The sequence below is a fragment of the Pezoporus wallicus genome, unplaced genomic scaffold, assembly GCF_028554395.1.
Source record: "Pezoporus wallicus isolate ANWC-B61680 ecotype Strahan unplaced genomic scaffold, APGP_CSIRO_Pwel_v1 contig_8000, whole genome shotgun sequence".
NCBI lineage: Eukaryota > Metazoa > Chordata > Aves > Psittaciformes > Psittacidae > Pezoporus > Pezoporus wallicus.
Window position 1 is genome coordinate 1,365,416 of NW_026635009.1, and position 17,033 is coordinate 1,382,448.

General features: G+C 42.8%; 1 protein-coding gene across 5 annotated transcripts in view; it reads left to right on the forward strand.

Moving 5' to 3' along the window:
• The window catches only part of XYLT1 (xylosyltransferase 1), a 192,603-nt gene extending 177,563 nt beyond the window's left edge, over positions 1 to 15,040 (forward strand). For 3 of the 5 annotated variants that reach the window (XM_057409026.1, XM_057409375.1, XM_057409284.1), the window contains 3 exons: positions 300 to 495; positions 6,446 to 6,779; positions 14,547 to 15,039. In XM_057409026.1, the coding sequence (XP_057265009.1) occupies positions 300 to 495; positions 6,446 to 6,779; positions 14,547 to 14,869 (853 nt within the window). In that variant the 3' untranslated portion in view covers positions 14,870 to 15,039. Of the gene's footprint in view, positions 1 to 299; positions 496 to 6,445; positions 6,780 to 14,546 lie in introns of all 5 variants that reach the window. The other 2 variants (XM_057409117.1, XM_057409206.1) reach the window with 2 other exon arrangements.
• The last annotated feature ends 1,993 nt before the right edge of the window (positions 15,041 to 17,033 follow it).

A 17,033-nucleotide genomic window follows, 5' to 3' on the forward strand; every position in this document is an offset into this window, starting at 1 on the left:
GAAGAGCTAATAAGGAAGGGGCGTTTTCTGGCACACAGACGTATCTCCTGATGAGCTTTGGGCTGTGAATGTGTTCTAAATGAGCATCTATTCGTAGTAACATTTTTGTATGTTTCAGGCTAATCAGAACAGCCTAAGCATATTTGATAATGTGTCATGAACACATTTGAGATCTCTTAATGTACAGTGGTGAATTTTCTAGTTGAAATGAATGCTTCTTAAGCCATTAGCCCCAAGTAAATGGAGATTTCATGTCTCTCTTGTGTAACTGATGAGCATGTGTATATGCTGTTTTACAGATACTACCCCATGGGCCATCCAGTTTCCGTCCACCTTTACTTCCTCGCTGACCGTTTCCAAGGCTTCCTAATCAGACACCACGCAACCAACCTGGCTGTCAGCAAACTGGAGACTTTGGAAACCTGGGTGATGCCCAAGAAAGTCTTCAAGGTTGCAAGTCCACCAAGTGATTTTGGAAGGTTGCAGTTCTCAGAGGTAAGTATTTGTATCTGTGCATGCACAATGTCAGCAGCCTCAGGAGGGGTTGCGTATTACTTCAGCACCCTTTGGAAACTGTGTTTCCATGTCATTTTTAGGTGAGAGTGGCTCTCTAGCATAATGTACATCCTCTTCATTGAAGGAAATCATGTTGCCTGTTCTTATCTGTAGTCAACATTCACTTTTTATGTTACTGTGTTAGTGAGTTTCCTTACTCCCTCTTATTTCAAGAACAAACTGAAGGCATTTGATGTTGTAAAAAGCACTCAGTAACTTAAAAATGTTGTGACTGTGATTGTTGTGAGTGCTGTGAGAGATACCTGGGATAAAATGCCGTGTTTCTGCAGTTCCAGATGTGAATGGGGATGTGGGAAGCGTTCCTCTGGAGTATACTGAAAAAAACCTCATAAAATTAGTGATAGTCAGGCACCACTGCCACGTGTGAGCTGAATACTGATGTTGTAACACGAAAGAGAACATTCTTACAGCAGTGGCTGAGATTTCCCACAAATCCTGTTATTTACTCTGGGAATTTGTCTCAGGATCTGACATAGGGTATAAAAAATGTACCCTCAAATGTATCGGGGAAGTTGACCACTAATGGAACCCGACATCTGTGTTCTGGTTTAAGGATATAACTGTCTGAGCAGTTAATTTCATGATTTTTCTTGTTAAGCCACAAATTTCAATTAAGGTATAAAATTGATTGAACAAATGTGTTCCAGTCATTATGGCTAAGTCCATAAATTACCATCTTCTTGGGCAATTAAGAAATGCCTAGGTAGGATTCAGTGTTTTGGTGTGCATGGCAAATCCATGACACTAATATGCCATTAAAGAGATGAATGGAAAGCGTGTTTCATTTATCAATGTGTCTGATGGTAGGCTTGCCATTTCATGCAGTGATAAATGGTTATACAAGCTTTAATTCTTGTGATTTGTAGGAGTATTGCTGCTGTTTATTTGGTACTTCTAATCTCACTTTCATTCCAATGCCTGTTCTGGGTCCTTCCTTTGAAAGCAGTCAGCCTGGCAGCAGGAAGAAGGGGTTTTTGCTAATTGTATGATTAAAAGAAATATATTGATCCCAATATTCTGGAACTCAAACAAAAAATACATAAAGAGAATATATCTGAATTAACATTGAGTTGTAGGGAGGAAACAAACCAGGGACCAGAATTTTACACACTGTCCCCTGCCCCACTGCACCTCTTTCCCCCAAACAAAAACTAGTCCTACAGTAAACATGAGCCTCATGGACAGATGTCCCAGAGCAGCAGTGCCTGGTGTCAGCCTCCCCTGGCAGGAGAGTGGTGCCATATCGGTGCCTGCTGGCTGCACTGTGCCCACAGCACTGTGGAGTGTGTCACCCTGCAGGGAGGATCCCTAGATCCCGCAGGACTAATGAGCTGCTCTTCACAGCCTCACAGACCATGGCTGGGGCTGTAAGCAGCCCTGCAGGAGCTGCTGCAGCAGTGAAGCTGTGTGAGTGCAAACCATGGGAAGGAATTAATCACTGGTGAGCTTTTTTCAGGCTGAGGAAACATTTTCTTCTATGTGAAGCACAAAGAAGAGTTTTGGTGGTCACGTGCTTGTTTTCTTAATTTTCTCTCACCTAAACTTTTAAATTGCCCTCTCCTTTCGTAGATTATTCATATTTTAAGAGACCAGGAGGTACAAAGTAAATCATTTAATCATTTCTTAATTGTTTATTTTACTCTCTGTGTTCCCCTGGCCTGCAGGCATCTCTGCCTCTGTGCCAAGTTATTTTCTCAGTTACCCTGGTATAAACCCAGCATTAACCTCTTCAGCTTCAGTGTGGCTTGGAAAGCCTCTGATCTGCTATTGCTTATTGAAATGCCACTGCTTTGTCAAGTCCAGCAACTGTAGAAGAAACTTGGCAGTTCAGCTAAGTTGAGGGTGTCCATGTTCACAGGTTCAGCACCAGAAAAGAAAACTAAGATTCATGCTTACTGGGACATTCAGCTGCTGGTTCTTTAATGACTTTCACCCCATGATCTGGCAGGAATTTCAAGCTGAATGGGGCCCTTGTAGCTGGGAGCTTCCTTCCCTCTCCCAGCTCACACCAACAGGGCCAGCAAGAAGAGCACAAATGTGCTGCATTGAACGTGCTCCTGGGTGTATTTATGACCCTGATGCACAACACTGTAGAGGAGATGACAAGATCTCTCCAATCAGCCCTTCCTGCCCTCTGCCCTTTTGCTTTGCTTCTCAGACTTTGCTTCCCGAGTAGCAGGTTTCACCATACACCATGTAATGACAAGTGGGAAAAAAACCTCAGCCGGCTGGGTTGCCTGACAGCTAGTGGGCCAATGATAGCCTGTCACTGGCACACAGCTCCTGCACTGTGTGTGAAAGAAAACAAACTTACAGGGGATTCAGGGGAGATGATTTCCAAGCATGAAACTCCCACACCTCCTAAAATTGGCTCCTGCACAATGCACACAGTATGTATCCTACCAGCTTGGGTTCATGCAACTTGGCCGTGGAGAGCAGAAGATTGATTTGCTGTACAGTACTAAAAGTCTCAGCTCACCGTATATCAGCTGAACGCTAAGTTCATTTCTGGTCTCGTTAAGACTTGTGATTCATCACAGAGAATAAAATAAACTAGGTGGCAGGCAATTAGTGTGCATTGTGTGAACCTAATGGTCCTGTTTGTGGTGAGCAATGAGACACAAACCCATAATCAAGGCATAATTTATCTTGGGAAAATTTTATCTTGGGACTGAACAGAGATAGAAACAGAAGTTTTAAGCCAATGATAGAGTTCCAGCTTTCCAAACGTATCATGGGCACAGTGCCTGCTCTGAAAGCCCAAAATAATGGTGATTAAAATAATGATGTGGAAAATGTCAGTTTCTGTGCCACATCCCTTCATCATTTATCAGATATTCTTTAGTGCTTGAGTCCATCCTATGCTTTGTGTATTCCATTTGAAAGTGAAAGCCTACTTACAGTGTTTTAGGGGGCTATGAAAAACCGTAGGACCATAGTATCTCTTGGCCTGTAAAATCAGACACCTCAGTACAGGGAGCTCAGCAGTGTAGAGTTCAAGGGCAGAAGTATAAACCAGTAACTGGTGTTTTAGGTAAAATTCCCTTTAAAATACTGTGCTTCTAAACCCAGCTCGTCCTGTAAGCTGTGAGAACGTGTGTCCCAGCTGGAAACTAGGCCAAAAAGGCAGATATTGTAAATAGATGTGTGCAGCTCCCTGCCTGCGTCTTTCCAAAGTTGCCTCTGGTGCGCATCCCCAGGCAGGGTCAGGACCTTGTCTGAGTCAGATGTGTGCTCTGGTTGTGCAGGGTGGTGCAGAGTGTTGGGTGCTTTGCCTTTACAATGCTGAGGGCCTACTCTGGGGCAGTATTTTCTCCTTGTTGGTTTTGTGCTGCTGTTTCAGTGGAGCTGCGCACCCATGGGAATTGATTGCCATCAGCACGAGAATTGTCCCTTCCCTTCTTCTCCTGCCCTTTGACTGTAACTTTGGTTTACATTAGGGAATAACATGCCTGCACAAAGCTTAACAATCAGCCAACAGTTCTGTACAAACTTTCCCCCAAAACAACCTTTGCTTTTCTGCAGAGCACTCTAATAAACCTTTGCGCATGTGAACACATCTCAACATCTTTTGTACAGCCTGGTATTGAGCAATGTCACCTGGAGGTGGGAGCATGGGGATTTTAGCTTTCTGATTTCTTTTGCCAGGGATGAGAGACTAAAGAGAGAGAAACAGTGAGATGCCAGGGATGAATGTTTAATTTCTGAGGTTGAATTAAGCTTTCTTCAATGAATTCTTAAGTAAGAAATATTGGATGCGGTGGAACGTGCTTCCTTACAGGCTTTTCTTTGCTCAGGAGGGTGTATGTTTGTTTCACCAGTTGTGGCTTTATTTCCAGGTCCCTTGAGCTCTGGTAGGTGTAACATGGCTGCACTCAGTGAGGGCTGGTGGAGTAGGTAATAAGATCTGGTCAGGAAATTTTCTTTCTCAGCTTATTTCCATACTTATTTAGTCAGTCTTGTCAGGAGGGTACACACTGACAGCTCCTCCAGGCACTCGATGCTTGGGTCTGATATCTGAGCTACACTGTCTGGTTTGATTAGCTGGTGTGCTAGGTGAAATACCTCTGAAATACCAGTGATTCTGCTGTGTTGATTGCAGAGTAGTGGAAGGCTTATTTTGTATCATATTCTGCAGTGTCATAGTCCAGTAAAAAGAATTCTTCTGGTGACAGATAGATTTAGGATGGTCAGGTTTTATTCCACTGGCCTTGTAGCCTCTTGCTTGCAGTCCTCCTGTAATTTGTCTGCCAACCACAGTGATTTATTTAGGAGGCACTGGGGACTGGACGGTTTCCAGTACATTTATCAGGGTAATAGGCATCAGGTAATTGTTCTGGTTTAGGGATCTGGGGGGATTTTGGCATTATATTGGAACCACTTACTCTCATGAAATGAGATGAAATCTAGAAGAAAAATCTCTGAAGCAAATAAGCTATAATTAATTTTAATGCTCTTAGGAAACCAGGTTCTGACCGTGCCTGTGTAAGGTGAAGATTAGGGACAAGGACAGCTCCGTGTTGGGGAAATCGTCAATATCCACATATACTGAAAGAGGGGATCCTGTCTGTGTGTGTGCATGGGCCTCGGGAGACTGCTTGAGAGAATCCGTGGTTTCTGTATTGGGAACAAATCGACTGCTAAGTCATCTACACTGTTTGTTTGGAGATTAAGGCCAGAGAAGACCTGGAGGGCTATGAGGCGTTTCAGTACCAGGCTGGCCAAAACGTCTGTATGTCTCTCCAAGGAATGATGTCAAATGTTTGCTTGCCAAAACGATCCAAGGGGTTCTCCCGTTCTTCACTTCAGATGAGGTTCCTCAAATCTTGTGGTGTTTGATATTGGCCACTTTTGATTTGAGATCAAAACGGGAACTTGTGGGACAGGCAAGGTGGGCGTTTCCTCCAAGAGCAAGTATGCAGCCTTCAGTACTGCAGTCCACCAGGTTGCCTTCTTGAGAGTTGATGGAAGTGGTTCATTAACAGTCAGCTTCAGAAAGACATGGTAGATATAGTGCTGGGATAGTAAAGAGTCTTTCAGTTGGCCATTTTATGCTATCTGTTCAGAGGTGTGTATTTTCAGTAGTGCGCAAGTGTTAATGGCAACAGCTTGTGGTTTGTATCATCCTGTGGGTTAACCATTAAAATTCAGATAAAGAGCATTGAAATATGAAAACTGCTAGGAAATAAGAAAGGTCCATTAAATATTTACACTAGATTGTGAATCAGCTGCTTTACTGTTAGTTAGTGAATAAACAAAAAAAACAATGTCGCTATTATGACAGTAAAAAAAGAGTTTACCAGAAATAACTTCCCACATCAGGCAGGCAGGGAGTGCAATGACACATCAATGGATAGATCATAGTAAAGGACCTGATGTGACTTGTCCTGAAGTCCACAAAAGCCTTTTCCTTGGTCTTAGCAGTAACTGTGTAGGTCTCTATTGCAGGGTCCATCTCTCAATGTATAATATATATCATTTTCATAACCTGGTAGGTGGTGGGTTATATTTTTTGTGTGCACAGCCTGTATTCTGTCACTAGTCTCGGTCATTTATTTGACTGCTTCCATGTGGAGGAAAAGGAGAGCTGCTATAGCATGTTATATCATGCTTAAGTTGAGGAAACCTTTATATCAATTAAACGTGGACACCTGGCCCCAAAAAATAAGCCTTGCTATCAAGGTTGTCTCACAATTTGTGTACACATTGTGATCATAGGTCATGTTGCCATTAGCCTTTATATGCATGTGTAACTCATGTCATTAAAGAGATATTTGTGTGTCTTGAGAGCACTTATTTGACCTAAGCATCTAGATGCTTACAGAGATTATTTAAGATTGCTTACCAGCAATGTGGTCTTTGATTTCAGATTGGCACCGAATGGGACGCCAAGGAGAGGCTTTTCCGGAATTTTGGAGGACTCCTCGGCCCAACAGATGAGCCAGTTGGGATGCAGAAATGGGGAAAAGGCCCCAATGTCACCGTTACTGTAATTTGGGTGGACCCCGTTAATGTAATTGCAGCAACGTATGATATTCTGATTGAATCCAGTGCTGAATTTACTCACTACAAACCTCCTTTGAATTTGCCCCTGCGACCTGGTGTTTGGACAATAAAAATTCTGCACCACTGGGTACAGGTAGCTGAAACCAAATTCCTTGTTACTCCTCTCACCTTCTCTAACCAGCAACCTATCAAGCAAGGTAAGTTTTATTTGATACATGAGCAATACAGTTCTTCTGTCTGTATTCACTGTAAGTGTGGCTGTTAAAAATGAAGTAGCACTGTATTGGAAAAGGAGAAAAGAAAGGAAATTTACAGATACTAAATCAGAAAAAATTGTTGCACTAAGACAAGGCACAGACTGTATCCAGTCTGTAAAACACAGCCACTTCGAACAAAAGGCTATTTTTATCTTTTAAATATGCACAGTTCCGAATCCAGAGAACTTCAGACTCTCAATAATCTAACAGCTATTGTAAAGCCATCATTTAGGAACAGAAAGAAAAATGGACCTTTCATTCACATTTTGTGAAATGTGCTTTTCATTCACATTTGCTCTAAAGAGTTACAGATGTTGAAACTGTTGTCTTGACAAATCTGTGTGTTTAACGATAAAAGCATTAATACACAAAATGCTGAATTAGAAGAAATCACGCTCGGCCAGAGCTCACCTGACACATTATCAGGTGCAGGCCCGATACCTTGTAAAACCCATTCAGCCCATGCCATGCAGCTGTGTTACAGAAATACCTATGGATACCATGATCCCGGTAAGTATCAGACCCACGCTGACAAGTTTTCAGAAAGCAACCATTTCCTGCCCTGCCACAGCAGCCATCAGCCATCCAGGTCATTCCCGGGCTGCTTATGTCTGCAGGCTCCCAGCACCAGTGCACGGTGGCACAGGCACTGCCAAGCGCTTGGCTCTTCAGCCAATGCTGAGGACAGTGGGACAAGAGAGAACGCTTTGTAGCCGCACCTGTTTTCTTATTCAGTAAGATCAAAACAAGTTTGTTGCTATGAATATCTTTACTATTCTTCTTAGAGTGCTTCCATCTGTCCAGTATTAATATTCATAAATTTAGACATCTTAAATTTGCTCAATCCATAAATTGCCCTATTAAGGTTTCACAAGTTTTTCTTCCTGACAAGGAGGCAAATAAACTGAGTCAGGCACGTACCTTTCAGCACAACGTGCTGCTTCTGTAATGCAAACAGCACCAGACAACTGCTGAGAGCTAATGCAGCCCTTATCTTGCTCAACAGGAGCTTGATTCTACACGTCTCAGCAGAAGAGCTAACGTACTGATTTCTTCTTCTGACATTTGGTGGCATCATTTCTTAAGTAGAAACTAAACCATCAACAACCTGCTGCTGTTATTAGCTAATAGGCAATGATAAATTGTAAAGAAGCACCATGTGTAGAAGGAATACATTTTTAAAGTTTAAACTTCAACCTACTTCTAAACACAGCTGCTACTGACTGGAAATTAATGAATTCCATGTTCTTTTGTAATTCAACAATTAAGGCATAGATCTGATGGAAAATGTGGCACGTAGCCAGCAACCTTGCTGCCTTTCCCTATAATGCAAGAGCCCAATGGCAGTTAGGTGTATCTCAGACTTGACCATGAGCCCACACTTTATGGTGTAAGGCAAAACTCCCTCTGCTCCAAACTCTGAATTTCCATATTGCCCATTGCTAAACTGGGAGAAGATATGGCTCATATTTTTTGTTCAAGAGCCTTGTTCATTCATACGGTAACTAGACTCTACTGCAGGAATGAAACACAAAGCTTGGGAACAATACTACCTAGGAACAAGCCTCAGGAGTGATTTTCTGCTGGTGATGCGGTGTATAATCTCCAGATGTCTGAGGCATGAAGGTAAAGAAGAAAATTAATTACAGGGGCAGACAGTGACACTCCACCGTAGTTAGAATTGTATTTACAATGCAAATTCTTATTGTTCGGGTTTTTGAAGGCTTTCTGTCTCAGTGACGCTACTGTGCTCTGTGCAGGCAATTGTCTTTTAGCTTTGATTTCCAGCTTTTGTCATTTTGTTACCACTTTATTATTTAAATATATTTTCCTCTGCCAAATAAAGGCGTCGTGAGAGTATGACAGGAGAATCAGAACTTCTAAAAGAACAGTTTGTTACTGTTGTAAACAATGCAAAAGCTGCCAAAAATCTTGTAAAATGAAGGAATAGTGTTATTTCCTTGTCTTAACAATGCAAAAACCCCACGCATCAGACTTGGCCAGGAGTTGTCAGCAGAAGGGGGGAATGTGTCTTAGTAGGGATTTCTTTAAAATATTGTCCTTCCAACCATCCTCCCTCACTGCACAGCCCCCCTCCAGTAAAAAAAAAGATGAGAAAAAAAAGCTATTGCACTTGTCAGAAATATTACCCTGAAAAGTAATTTGCTACTCCAGAAGCTTTCTGAATGACTGATACGTTTCTTACCACTTTGCATGTCATTTGTTTGATAATGATTCGTCCTGCTCTGTCTCAGGGACTCCAAATGTAGAAACTGGAGCCCATGCAGCTACACACATAAAAATGCGTCCACAGTCTTGTAATTTGTTTGTGTCATTTACACAAACCTGGCAGTGGCGCAGCTGCCACTAAAATCTTGTATCTTGAGAGCATGGACATGACAACAGTCTCTATTTCCTAAATCATTACTTACCTACACATCGCTTCAGCAAAACAAGGAGAAGTTGCATCACGAAGGGAGCCACGTGCCTGTCTTTTGAATACTCAAAGCAAAACTTGTTTGTTCCTGTATCATGACTCTCAAAATTCATTATTACAATTCAGAATTACCAGCAAAGATGTTTTGTTTATCAGTTTGTTAAAACCAGAATACGCAGCCAGTTTATTAATTTTTCTATTCCCATTTATGTATTAATTTTGGTCTCAAGTCCCCGTAAAGGGAAATCAAGAACAGGTTTTTTCTTTGATACTGTGTCCAGATGTGCATAACTAACAGAATGTAAATTGTTTTAGAAACACAGATTCATTGACCTTTTCAAAACCTGGATCTGTAAGAGATCAGATCTTAATGGAATTACTGCGTAGGCTGGGAGGTTTGGGGTATTTCCACTGTAAACAATGCTTCCAAAGCTATTTCAGTGGAAAGTCTGTAATCTAAAGTCACTTATTCTTTCTTGCTCCTCTTTCCCCTCCAGTCATCCAAATCTGCATCTTTTCTCTGGTTTGAGTTGTGTCACTGATCAGGTTTGCCTCCAGCAGATCCTCTGGCTTGAGAGTGCCTTCAAGTTTGTATGGTTGGAGAAAGAAAAAAACAAAAGGAAAATTATATGAATTTGTGAGATAAATCATTTGGAGACCCAGGTTCACTTGCTCCACCAGTGTCTCTTTCCCTCTATGTCCTGCACAGCCAGATTCTCTTTTATTCTTCTTCTAAGTGGTGATTTTAAGTTTCTCGCCATATGGCTGAGTGTGTTAAAGCCAAGTCCTCTGTGCTTGTTGTAAGGACATGGGAGGACCAGCAGAATGCCCTAGGATTAACGTGTGCCAAGATGGAGAAAGAGCATAATGTGGAGGACACAAAACAGTGAGATCACTAGATCACTAGCAGTGATAATGGACAGGAATGGAGGTTTCTTGCTGTCAGCTTTAGCTAGCCTGAATTTAAGCACAGTTTGGAGACTTGAGGCCAGATGTCCAGGTCCCCTGTGTAGGGACTGGAGAAGCAGAGCCAAAGAACAGGTATAATTCAGAGCATTTAGCCACCAGTTCACAGACTGTAATCCAAGGTACCAGGTAGATTTTAATTCCTAAGAGAACGTCATCCTCATTTCCCACCCTTCTGTGCTCTACTAAGTCCACATGAAGCAGCCATGCCAAGTCTGATCACACACGTCTCCCAGGGGCACTAAAAGGGGCAGAGAAAAAGCCAAAGCAATTTCATTTTTAAATTTGAGTTTATATTCATGGCAAAGTTTCCACAGTGCTCTCCCAGCTGGAGTGATGATAATGCATTGTCATGCATTTAATGTATAGTACCTGTTTCATTAAAGCTGAATAGATTACTGTAAGCCAGTGGGCAGATTCACTTCAGGGGTAGAAAAAGCCCCAGTCCTCAAGCTGATACTAAACCCAGGAATGAAAATAAGTAAATAAATGAATGAGTAAAAGCTTTCTTCCCTCAAACAAGGAGGGCAGTAAAGAAAACCATCCTCCTTCTTTGCCTCAAGAGAGACCTTTCCTGTTCAGTTCCTAGCTTGATCACATGCCCTGGACATGAGGCTTCTCATCTCTGCTGCTCCACAGCAGGCTGGGGACCTTAACCACCAGCTTCTGGTCCCTCTGCCCTCTAACTGCAGCCACCTCTTTGAAAGGCTTGTTGGCATCAGCAGATATACCACAATGCATGCACACATCTCAAAGGCCTTTTAACCTAATCCATATTTATAGATCATCTTAATTAAGTATATACTGGGAAAACTTTGTTTTGCCGTTGGTTGTTTGCAGTGGCTCAATCAATTCTAATTGCATCTATACAGATTATAAAGTGGGTGGCAACATGTGCCAGAACTGCTGTGATTTCTTTAAATTAACCAGAGGTAACATGACATGTTCTTGATAAATGCAGCAGTAACAGCAGGCAAGTGCAGGACTGCAGCAGTAGACATGCCCTGGAATCGTCATTCCAAGAAAATCCCTGAAGATGGGGATTTGCTTCGCAATTTAGTTCAGATCCAGTTGACAAGGAGTCGATTAGCTTCACAATGAGCAAATGCAGCACTGTCTTGTTTGCTGCAAGAGAAAACAAACAAAATGTCAATAAAAAATTACCTGTTTGCCAGAGGGTTTCAGCACAATTCAAGTAAGAAAATAGAGCTGTACATTCTGTGCTGCTTTAAAGAAACCACAGGTCTAGTGCCTTCATGTGTACCGAGGTAACCACATTTTTCATTCCTTAGCCCACTCTCTGTCTAAACTCATTTGGTTTTTTCTGCAAGATGAAGAGCAAACCCACACAGAAATGCTGATATCCCAGCATGTGTGGCTGACTATAGGCTGTGTATATAGCCCAAAGAAGTTATAGCAGAAGTCAGTTGAGAAATGAAGTGAAAAGCAAACAAAACTGGGGGACAAGAATAACTTCTCTTTTTTTTTTTTTTTTTTTTTTTTTAGGAAAACCCAGTAATTAAGTTAGTCATGATTATATCTCTGTCATTTTTACTTTAATGCAAAGAGGAATAGCCCACATCTGCCATAGCTTGGATAAACTGCATCCTCATTGCTTTCTCCTGACAACTTTTTAACACAGATTTGGAGGCTCCAGGAGAGGATTCTGGGTTGAATCCTCAGCTTTTCCAATTGATAGTACATGTAGCTCTGCGTTCATATTGTTGTTACCCAGCTCTTTGTAGGACATACAGACACCTAACTTGGAGCGTTCTTTCTGTTGTGGGCCAATCTCCCAACAGTACCTTGTCAGGGTTTCATCACATGAGAGAAGCATGTGGGCAGTGGTACCTTGTAACACGCTGGGAGCCGCAGTGTTTTGTTCCCCTTCGTACTGTCCTCAGCACTCTTGTCTTTTCCTATCTGCTGATATTTGTGTGTGGCTTTTCAGAAATGTTTCTCAGTCCCATTCCACTCTCTTGTACCTGCTGCAGGCCTTTGCAGCACAGCCAGGTCTGGAGCAGAACATGTCGGTCACCTAGTGGTGCTGAACGTAGCAGTGATGTGTTGGTGGGAGAAGCACAGGGTGTCTGGCACAATTACAGCAATAGCAGAGAGGAGGAATTTGAATGTGATGAAGATGCTGAGGTTATCACCTTCAGCAAAAGCAGCCCACTGATCTTAAGGAACACAGTTTCAGAGATGATGATCTCCCGCTGCATTGCCAAGCACTGGGTAGTTTCTGTAGGTTTCATTCCTTCCGATCCTGATAATCCACCAAGTCCTAAAGCATGGGACATGTGTGAGGCTGAGCCAGAGAGAAGAGCAACTTCCATTTCATCCTGTCATTTGTCTGGAAAAGGATCTCTCGTTTTATGCACTAAACACATGCACAACAGGCTGTAATTCAACAAGCTCTCTGAATTGCCTGTTTCAATCAGATAATCCTGCTAGCAATGCCAACTCTTATTTGTTTGGGGATTTTTACTTAGAATGTTCCTATTTAATTAATATGTTGACAAACAATCTTCCATGTTTAATTGCTTCCAAAGGAGGAAATTTAATCATGTGTACTTGTTCTGTTTCTTAAACTGCAGTGCTCTGGCAGAGCACACTTCTGACACATGTGCATGGAATAAACTCAGTTTGACTAGAGGTTATTGTGGGTATTTACCATTTAGAATAAAAAGAGGGGATCAGAGGAATGTAGAACAGTTAGGTAAATGATGCATAATGGTGATGGGAATATGCTGAACTAATTGAATTGGGGTTTTGAAGTAATGGACTTGCACAGTATTTGACATTAAAGACTTCGCAAATTTAACAGCAAAACTTCAATTAGATGTCCCCTTTCTCTCTAAATAAATGTACTGATTTATTGCCAGTGCTTGAGATGCTGACCTCTGCATGGAAGAAAGGGCTTAGTGTCAGGCTGCAATGCGCGCAGCCAGGACATGTGGAAGGAATTGTAGCCGTGAATATGTAATTCCTGGCCCCTAAGTGCTATCTGTGCGCAGTGACTTTCCTAGCCTGGAGCGCCCTGAATGGGCCCATTTTGTGTTCTAGACAGTGTGTATGTTGGCAGAGATGAACTTGTCCTCTGTGCTGCCAGAGCAAGGATGCTGGGGAAGTCAGCTGAAAACAGAAATGAATGGGTTGAACATTTACCCCCAAGAGGCACCCAGTCCCACACTGATTTTGTGAGCAGCCCCTTGGCACACTCACAGACCTGAAGAAGGCAGCCAGCCTTAGAGGAGAGCAGTCGGACCCACCGTGTCCAATTTGAGTTGTTTGAAGGCGTTATCACAGCCTGGCAATGATCTTTACTGCAGTATTACATTAATGGGGCAGTGTACTGCATTTTGCTGAGCTAGAAGAGTTACTGTAAGGAAAGCAACCACAATGCAAAGGAAAGCGTCATTAGGAAATGGTTGTGATCCATTATTTGGCACAAGAGCTTGAAATAGAATTGTCATGACAGAATACATTCTCTGCAAGACTGGAGCACTTTGAGGAATGATGCTGGGGCTACAAATACTTCATTATGGGTCAAGTCTGTCCAAAGTCACGGTGGTGTCCTTCCTGTGCCAGGAATGGCACCACCTGGTTTTTGGGGGCCAGCTGAGCTAACGAACGTTGTGACTTTCCACAGCAGGGCAAAGTTCATCAGTTTAGAATCAAAACTAGGCTGAGATCTTGGCTCCGAGAAAAACTAATGACAGCACTTGCAGGTCTGATGAGGGTCTGCAGCCTTCTCACACTGAGCATCCTAGAACTGTTCCCTAATTTCAAAGCACAGCCTTCCCTGGGTGTCCACAGGGGTGACTTCAGCTGCACAGACTTTATCTCCGAGGCTTGTTTTGTGGTGAAAGAGGCAAAATTAGTTTCTCCTGAATGCAAAATGGGTTTATCGCGAAGAGATGTACATTGATCATCCTTGAGATACAGACAGGGGCTTATAGCTGAGATGCCCTTGAGGTGGGCCTGCTGTCTTGTGCTGCGCAGAACAGCTCTGGGCGTGCTGGTTGTATGCGATGGTAATAAGGACAATGCTGCTTTCAGCCTCTGCTAACACAACATTGCAGGGTTAGCATCACATGAGTAGAGCTCATAGTGGTGAGCACAAGCTGAAGAGCTGAGCATACCCAGTCATCCTCAGGATGCAGGGTGTCCTCCATGCTGGGGAAACAGACTGTAGCATGCCACTAACTGTTGCCTTTTTGTTTGCTGTACCATTAGATCCTGAAGGTTTGGAGGTTTGTTTTTTAATGTGCTGACTTTTGGGTTTATTTCTGCTTTTCCAGAGGAAGCCATGAAGTATCACAGCGGGCCTCCAAAGAACGCATACATGGAGCAGAGCTTCCAGGGCTTGAACCCCGTCCTGAATATCCCCATCAATGCTGCCCACGTGGACCAGGCCAAGAGGAATGCGGGGCTAGTGGGCGCTCGGCTGGAAGCCTGGGTGGACTCTCTGGTGGGCAGCATCTGGTCAGCCGTGGACATCTGCAGCACTGGCCCCACTGCATGCCCAGTCATGCAGGGCTGTGCTCAGACAGCCTGGAGCTCCCTGAGCCCGGACCCCAAATCTGAGCTGGGCCCTGTCAAACCTGACGGTCGCTTGAGGTAGCATCTGGTACGCAGTCCTCCGGCATAGGATTTTAAAAGGGAATTTAACCTTGCTCTCATGTGAATCTCGCACCACATTTCAGCAATCTAAGGGAACATTTTACATTTTTGTTACTTACTGCAATATAATTCATTTAAAAAAGGAAAAAAAAAAGAGTTCTGACAAGGCCTTTGCCACTGCCTTCTCTATCAGCAGTGGGAGCAGTCCTCCTCTCCCATGGGGCCCTGGCTGCACCCACTGCCTCTGCGGGTTTCCAAACTAGCACCAAGGCATGGAGAGGGCAGTGAAGGAGCAGCTGCTAACAGTGTTTTTTAAGAATAAATTTTTCTGTACCTCTGCTGTTTCACAGGCTTTCCTTATTTTGCTACCATGAATAAATCACAGCAAAATCCCCTTCTACTTACACTGGGGAGGTTGGTTACTGCAGGCTAGAGCCTGTATGGCCACATTACCTCACAGAGCCTGGATTAATTATGGTACACCTTCACTCTTTTTTCTTCAATAATGCAAAGTAATTCTGGGCTCAGCTACTGTCTGTTATCCTAGTTAGGGAAAATGAGCAAAAGCAGAAACTGTCAGATTACAGAGATTTTTGAGATTAATTTCATGATAAACTCTAAATGGACCCAGTGTATTGCTGTATTAGTCTTCTGTGTCTCGTGCAGTCAGGTTCAGGTTCTGCGTACTAAGAGTATTAAAGAATGAAGAAGCATGTTGGATTTCAGCCCTTTCAGATCTGCAAGGTTTTTTCTAAGGCCACCAGTACCTGAGCATTTCTGCAGACTTGCAGTGTGTCTGTGTAGGTTGGGGTTGGCTGTGTTGTGTCTGCTCACACCCTTTGCTGATTCTGCCTGTGAGCTGAGTTTTCTTTTGGGCAGTGGAGTAGCACAGAACCAGTAAAAAGGTAGAACTGGAACCTAAATCTACCACATGTTCCTTCCCCGGGTTGAGTATTGCCTAAGTAAGTCTTAACACTAATTCCCTCCCATGATCTCAGATCTGGAAGGCTCTTCATGACAAAGGGTTCTTTGAGGCTTGTGCAGAACATCTGGAAAGCTGTGCAGGATGTGGGCTCCTGACTGAAGCCATGAGCTGAAAGGGAAGGAGAGCAACGCCATGTTTCTGAGTGCATTGACTTTATGCTGTCAACAAAGTACCCTTGCTTGTCTTCAGAATTCCTAGCAGGCTGCATCCTGTTTTAAGCAGGCATGTTTTGCATCATTTTAAGCAGCATTTTCTACAGTAGGAAAAAAATCATTTATATTCTAATAGCTTTTTAAAATGTAGGTTCATCTCCAACTAATGCATTTTACATTAGCATAAAACATGCACTTTGTTGTTGTTGCTGTGGTAATCTCTTGTGAACAACATAACCCAAAAAGGCTATTAAAAGCTCTTGGGTTTTAAGAAAAAAATCCTGTTGATGTAATTAAGGTATCTGTTTACCCTTCTGTGTGTATGGCTGACTTTCTGCTGATGAGAGTTAAGCATCCACATCAGGAGGGAAATAGACCCTTAAATCATTCCATAATCGCATCTCACAGAAAGGTTGAATTCCCTTTTAAACAACAGTTGCAAGATGACCATAACACACAGACCCCAGTGGCTTGTAGTATCTCTCTCCGTCGTATTGGTTTAAAGCTACTTGCAGTTTGCTTTGGACTTGAAATTGCAGTGTCAGCTGTGCTGGCATTAAGGCAGAGCATTGAAATGTTTATCTGGCACAAAAATGGATGCATAGAAGGAACAATTTAGGTATTTATTATTTATGTTTTAGTCAATGACTAATTAGTAGGTGCTGCTTTTGCAGCTTGAAGATTATGTTATCTTACTAACTGAAGCTGCCTTTATTAAGAAAAGGCCTTCCTCCCCTCACACCTCCCTTCCTTTATTTGTCTTGATTTTGACAGGCACGAGAGCTATAGTTTTAGGAAAGCCTGTAGCAGCGAGAGCTGGTTGAAATATTTCAGTCAAGATAATGTTCCAGCTTTTCAACAAGCTCTAGAGGCAAGCATGTGTAAAACCAGGGTTGCCAACAGGTTTATAGAATAGAAACACAGCGGTATTACTTACTCAGTAGGGTTTTTTAACAGTGCTTGTTTTTAAGCTAACATTCCTTCATGAAGTTCGAATTTTCTGGGGACTTCCAATCCTCACTGTGAAA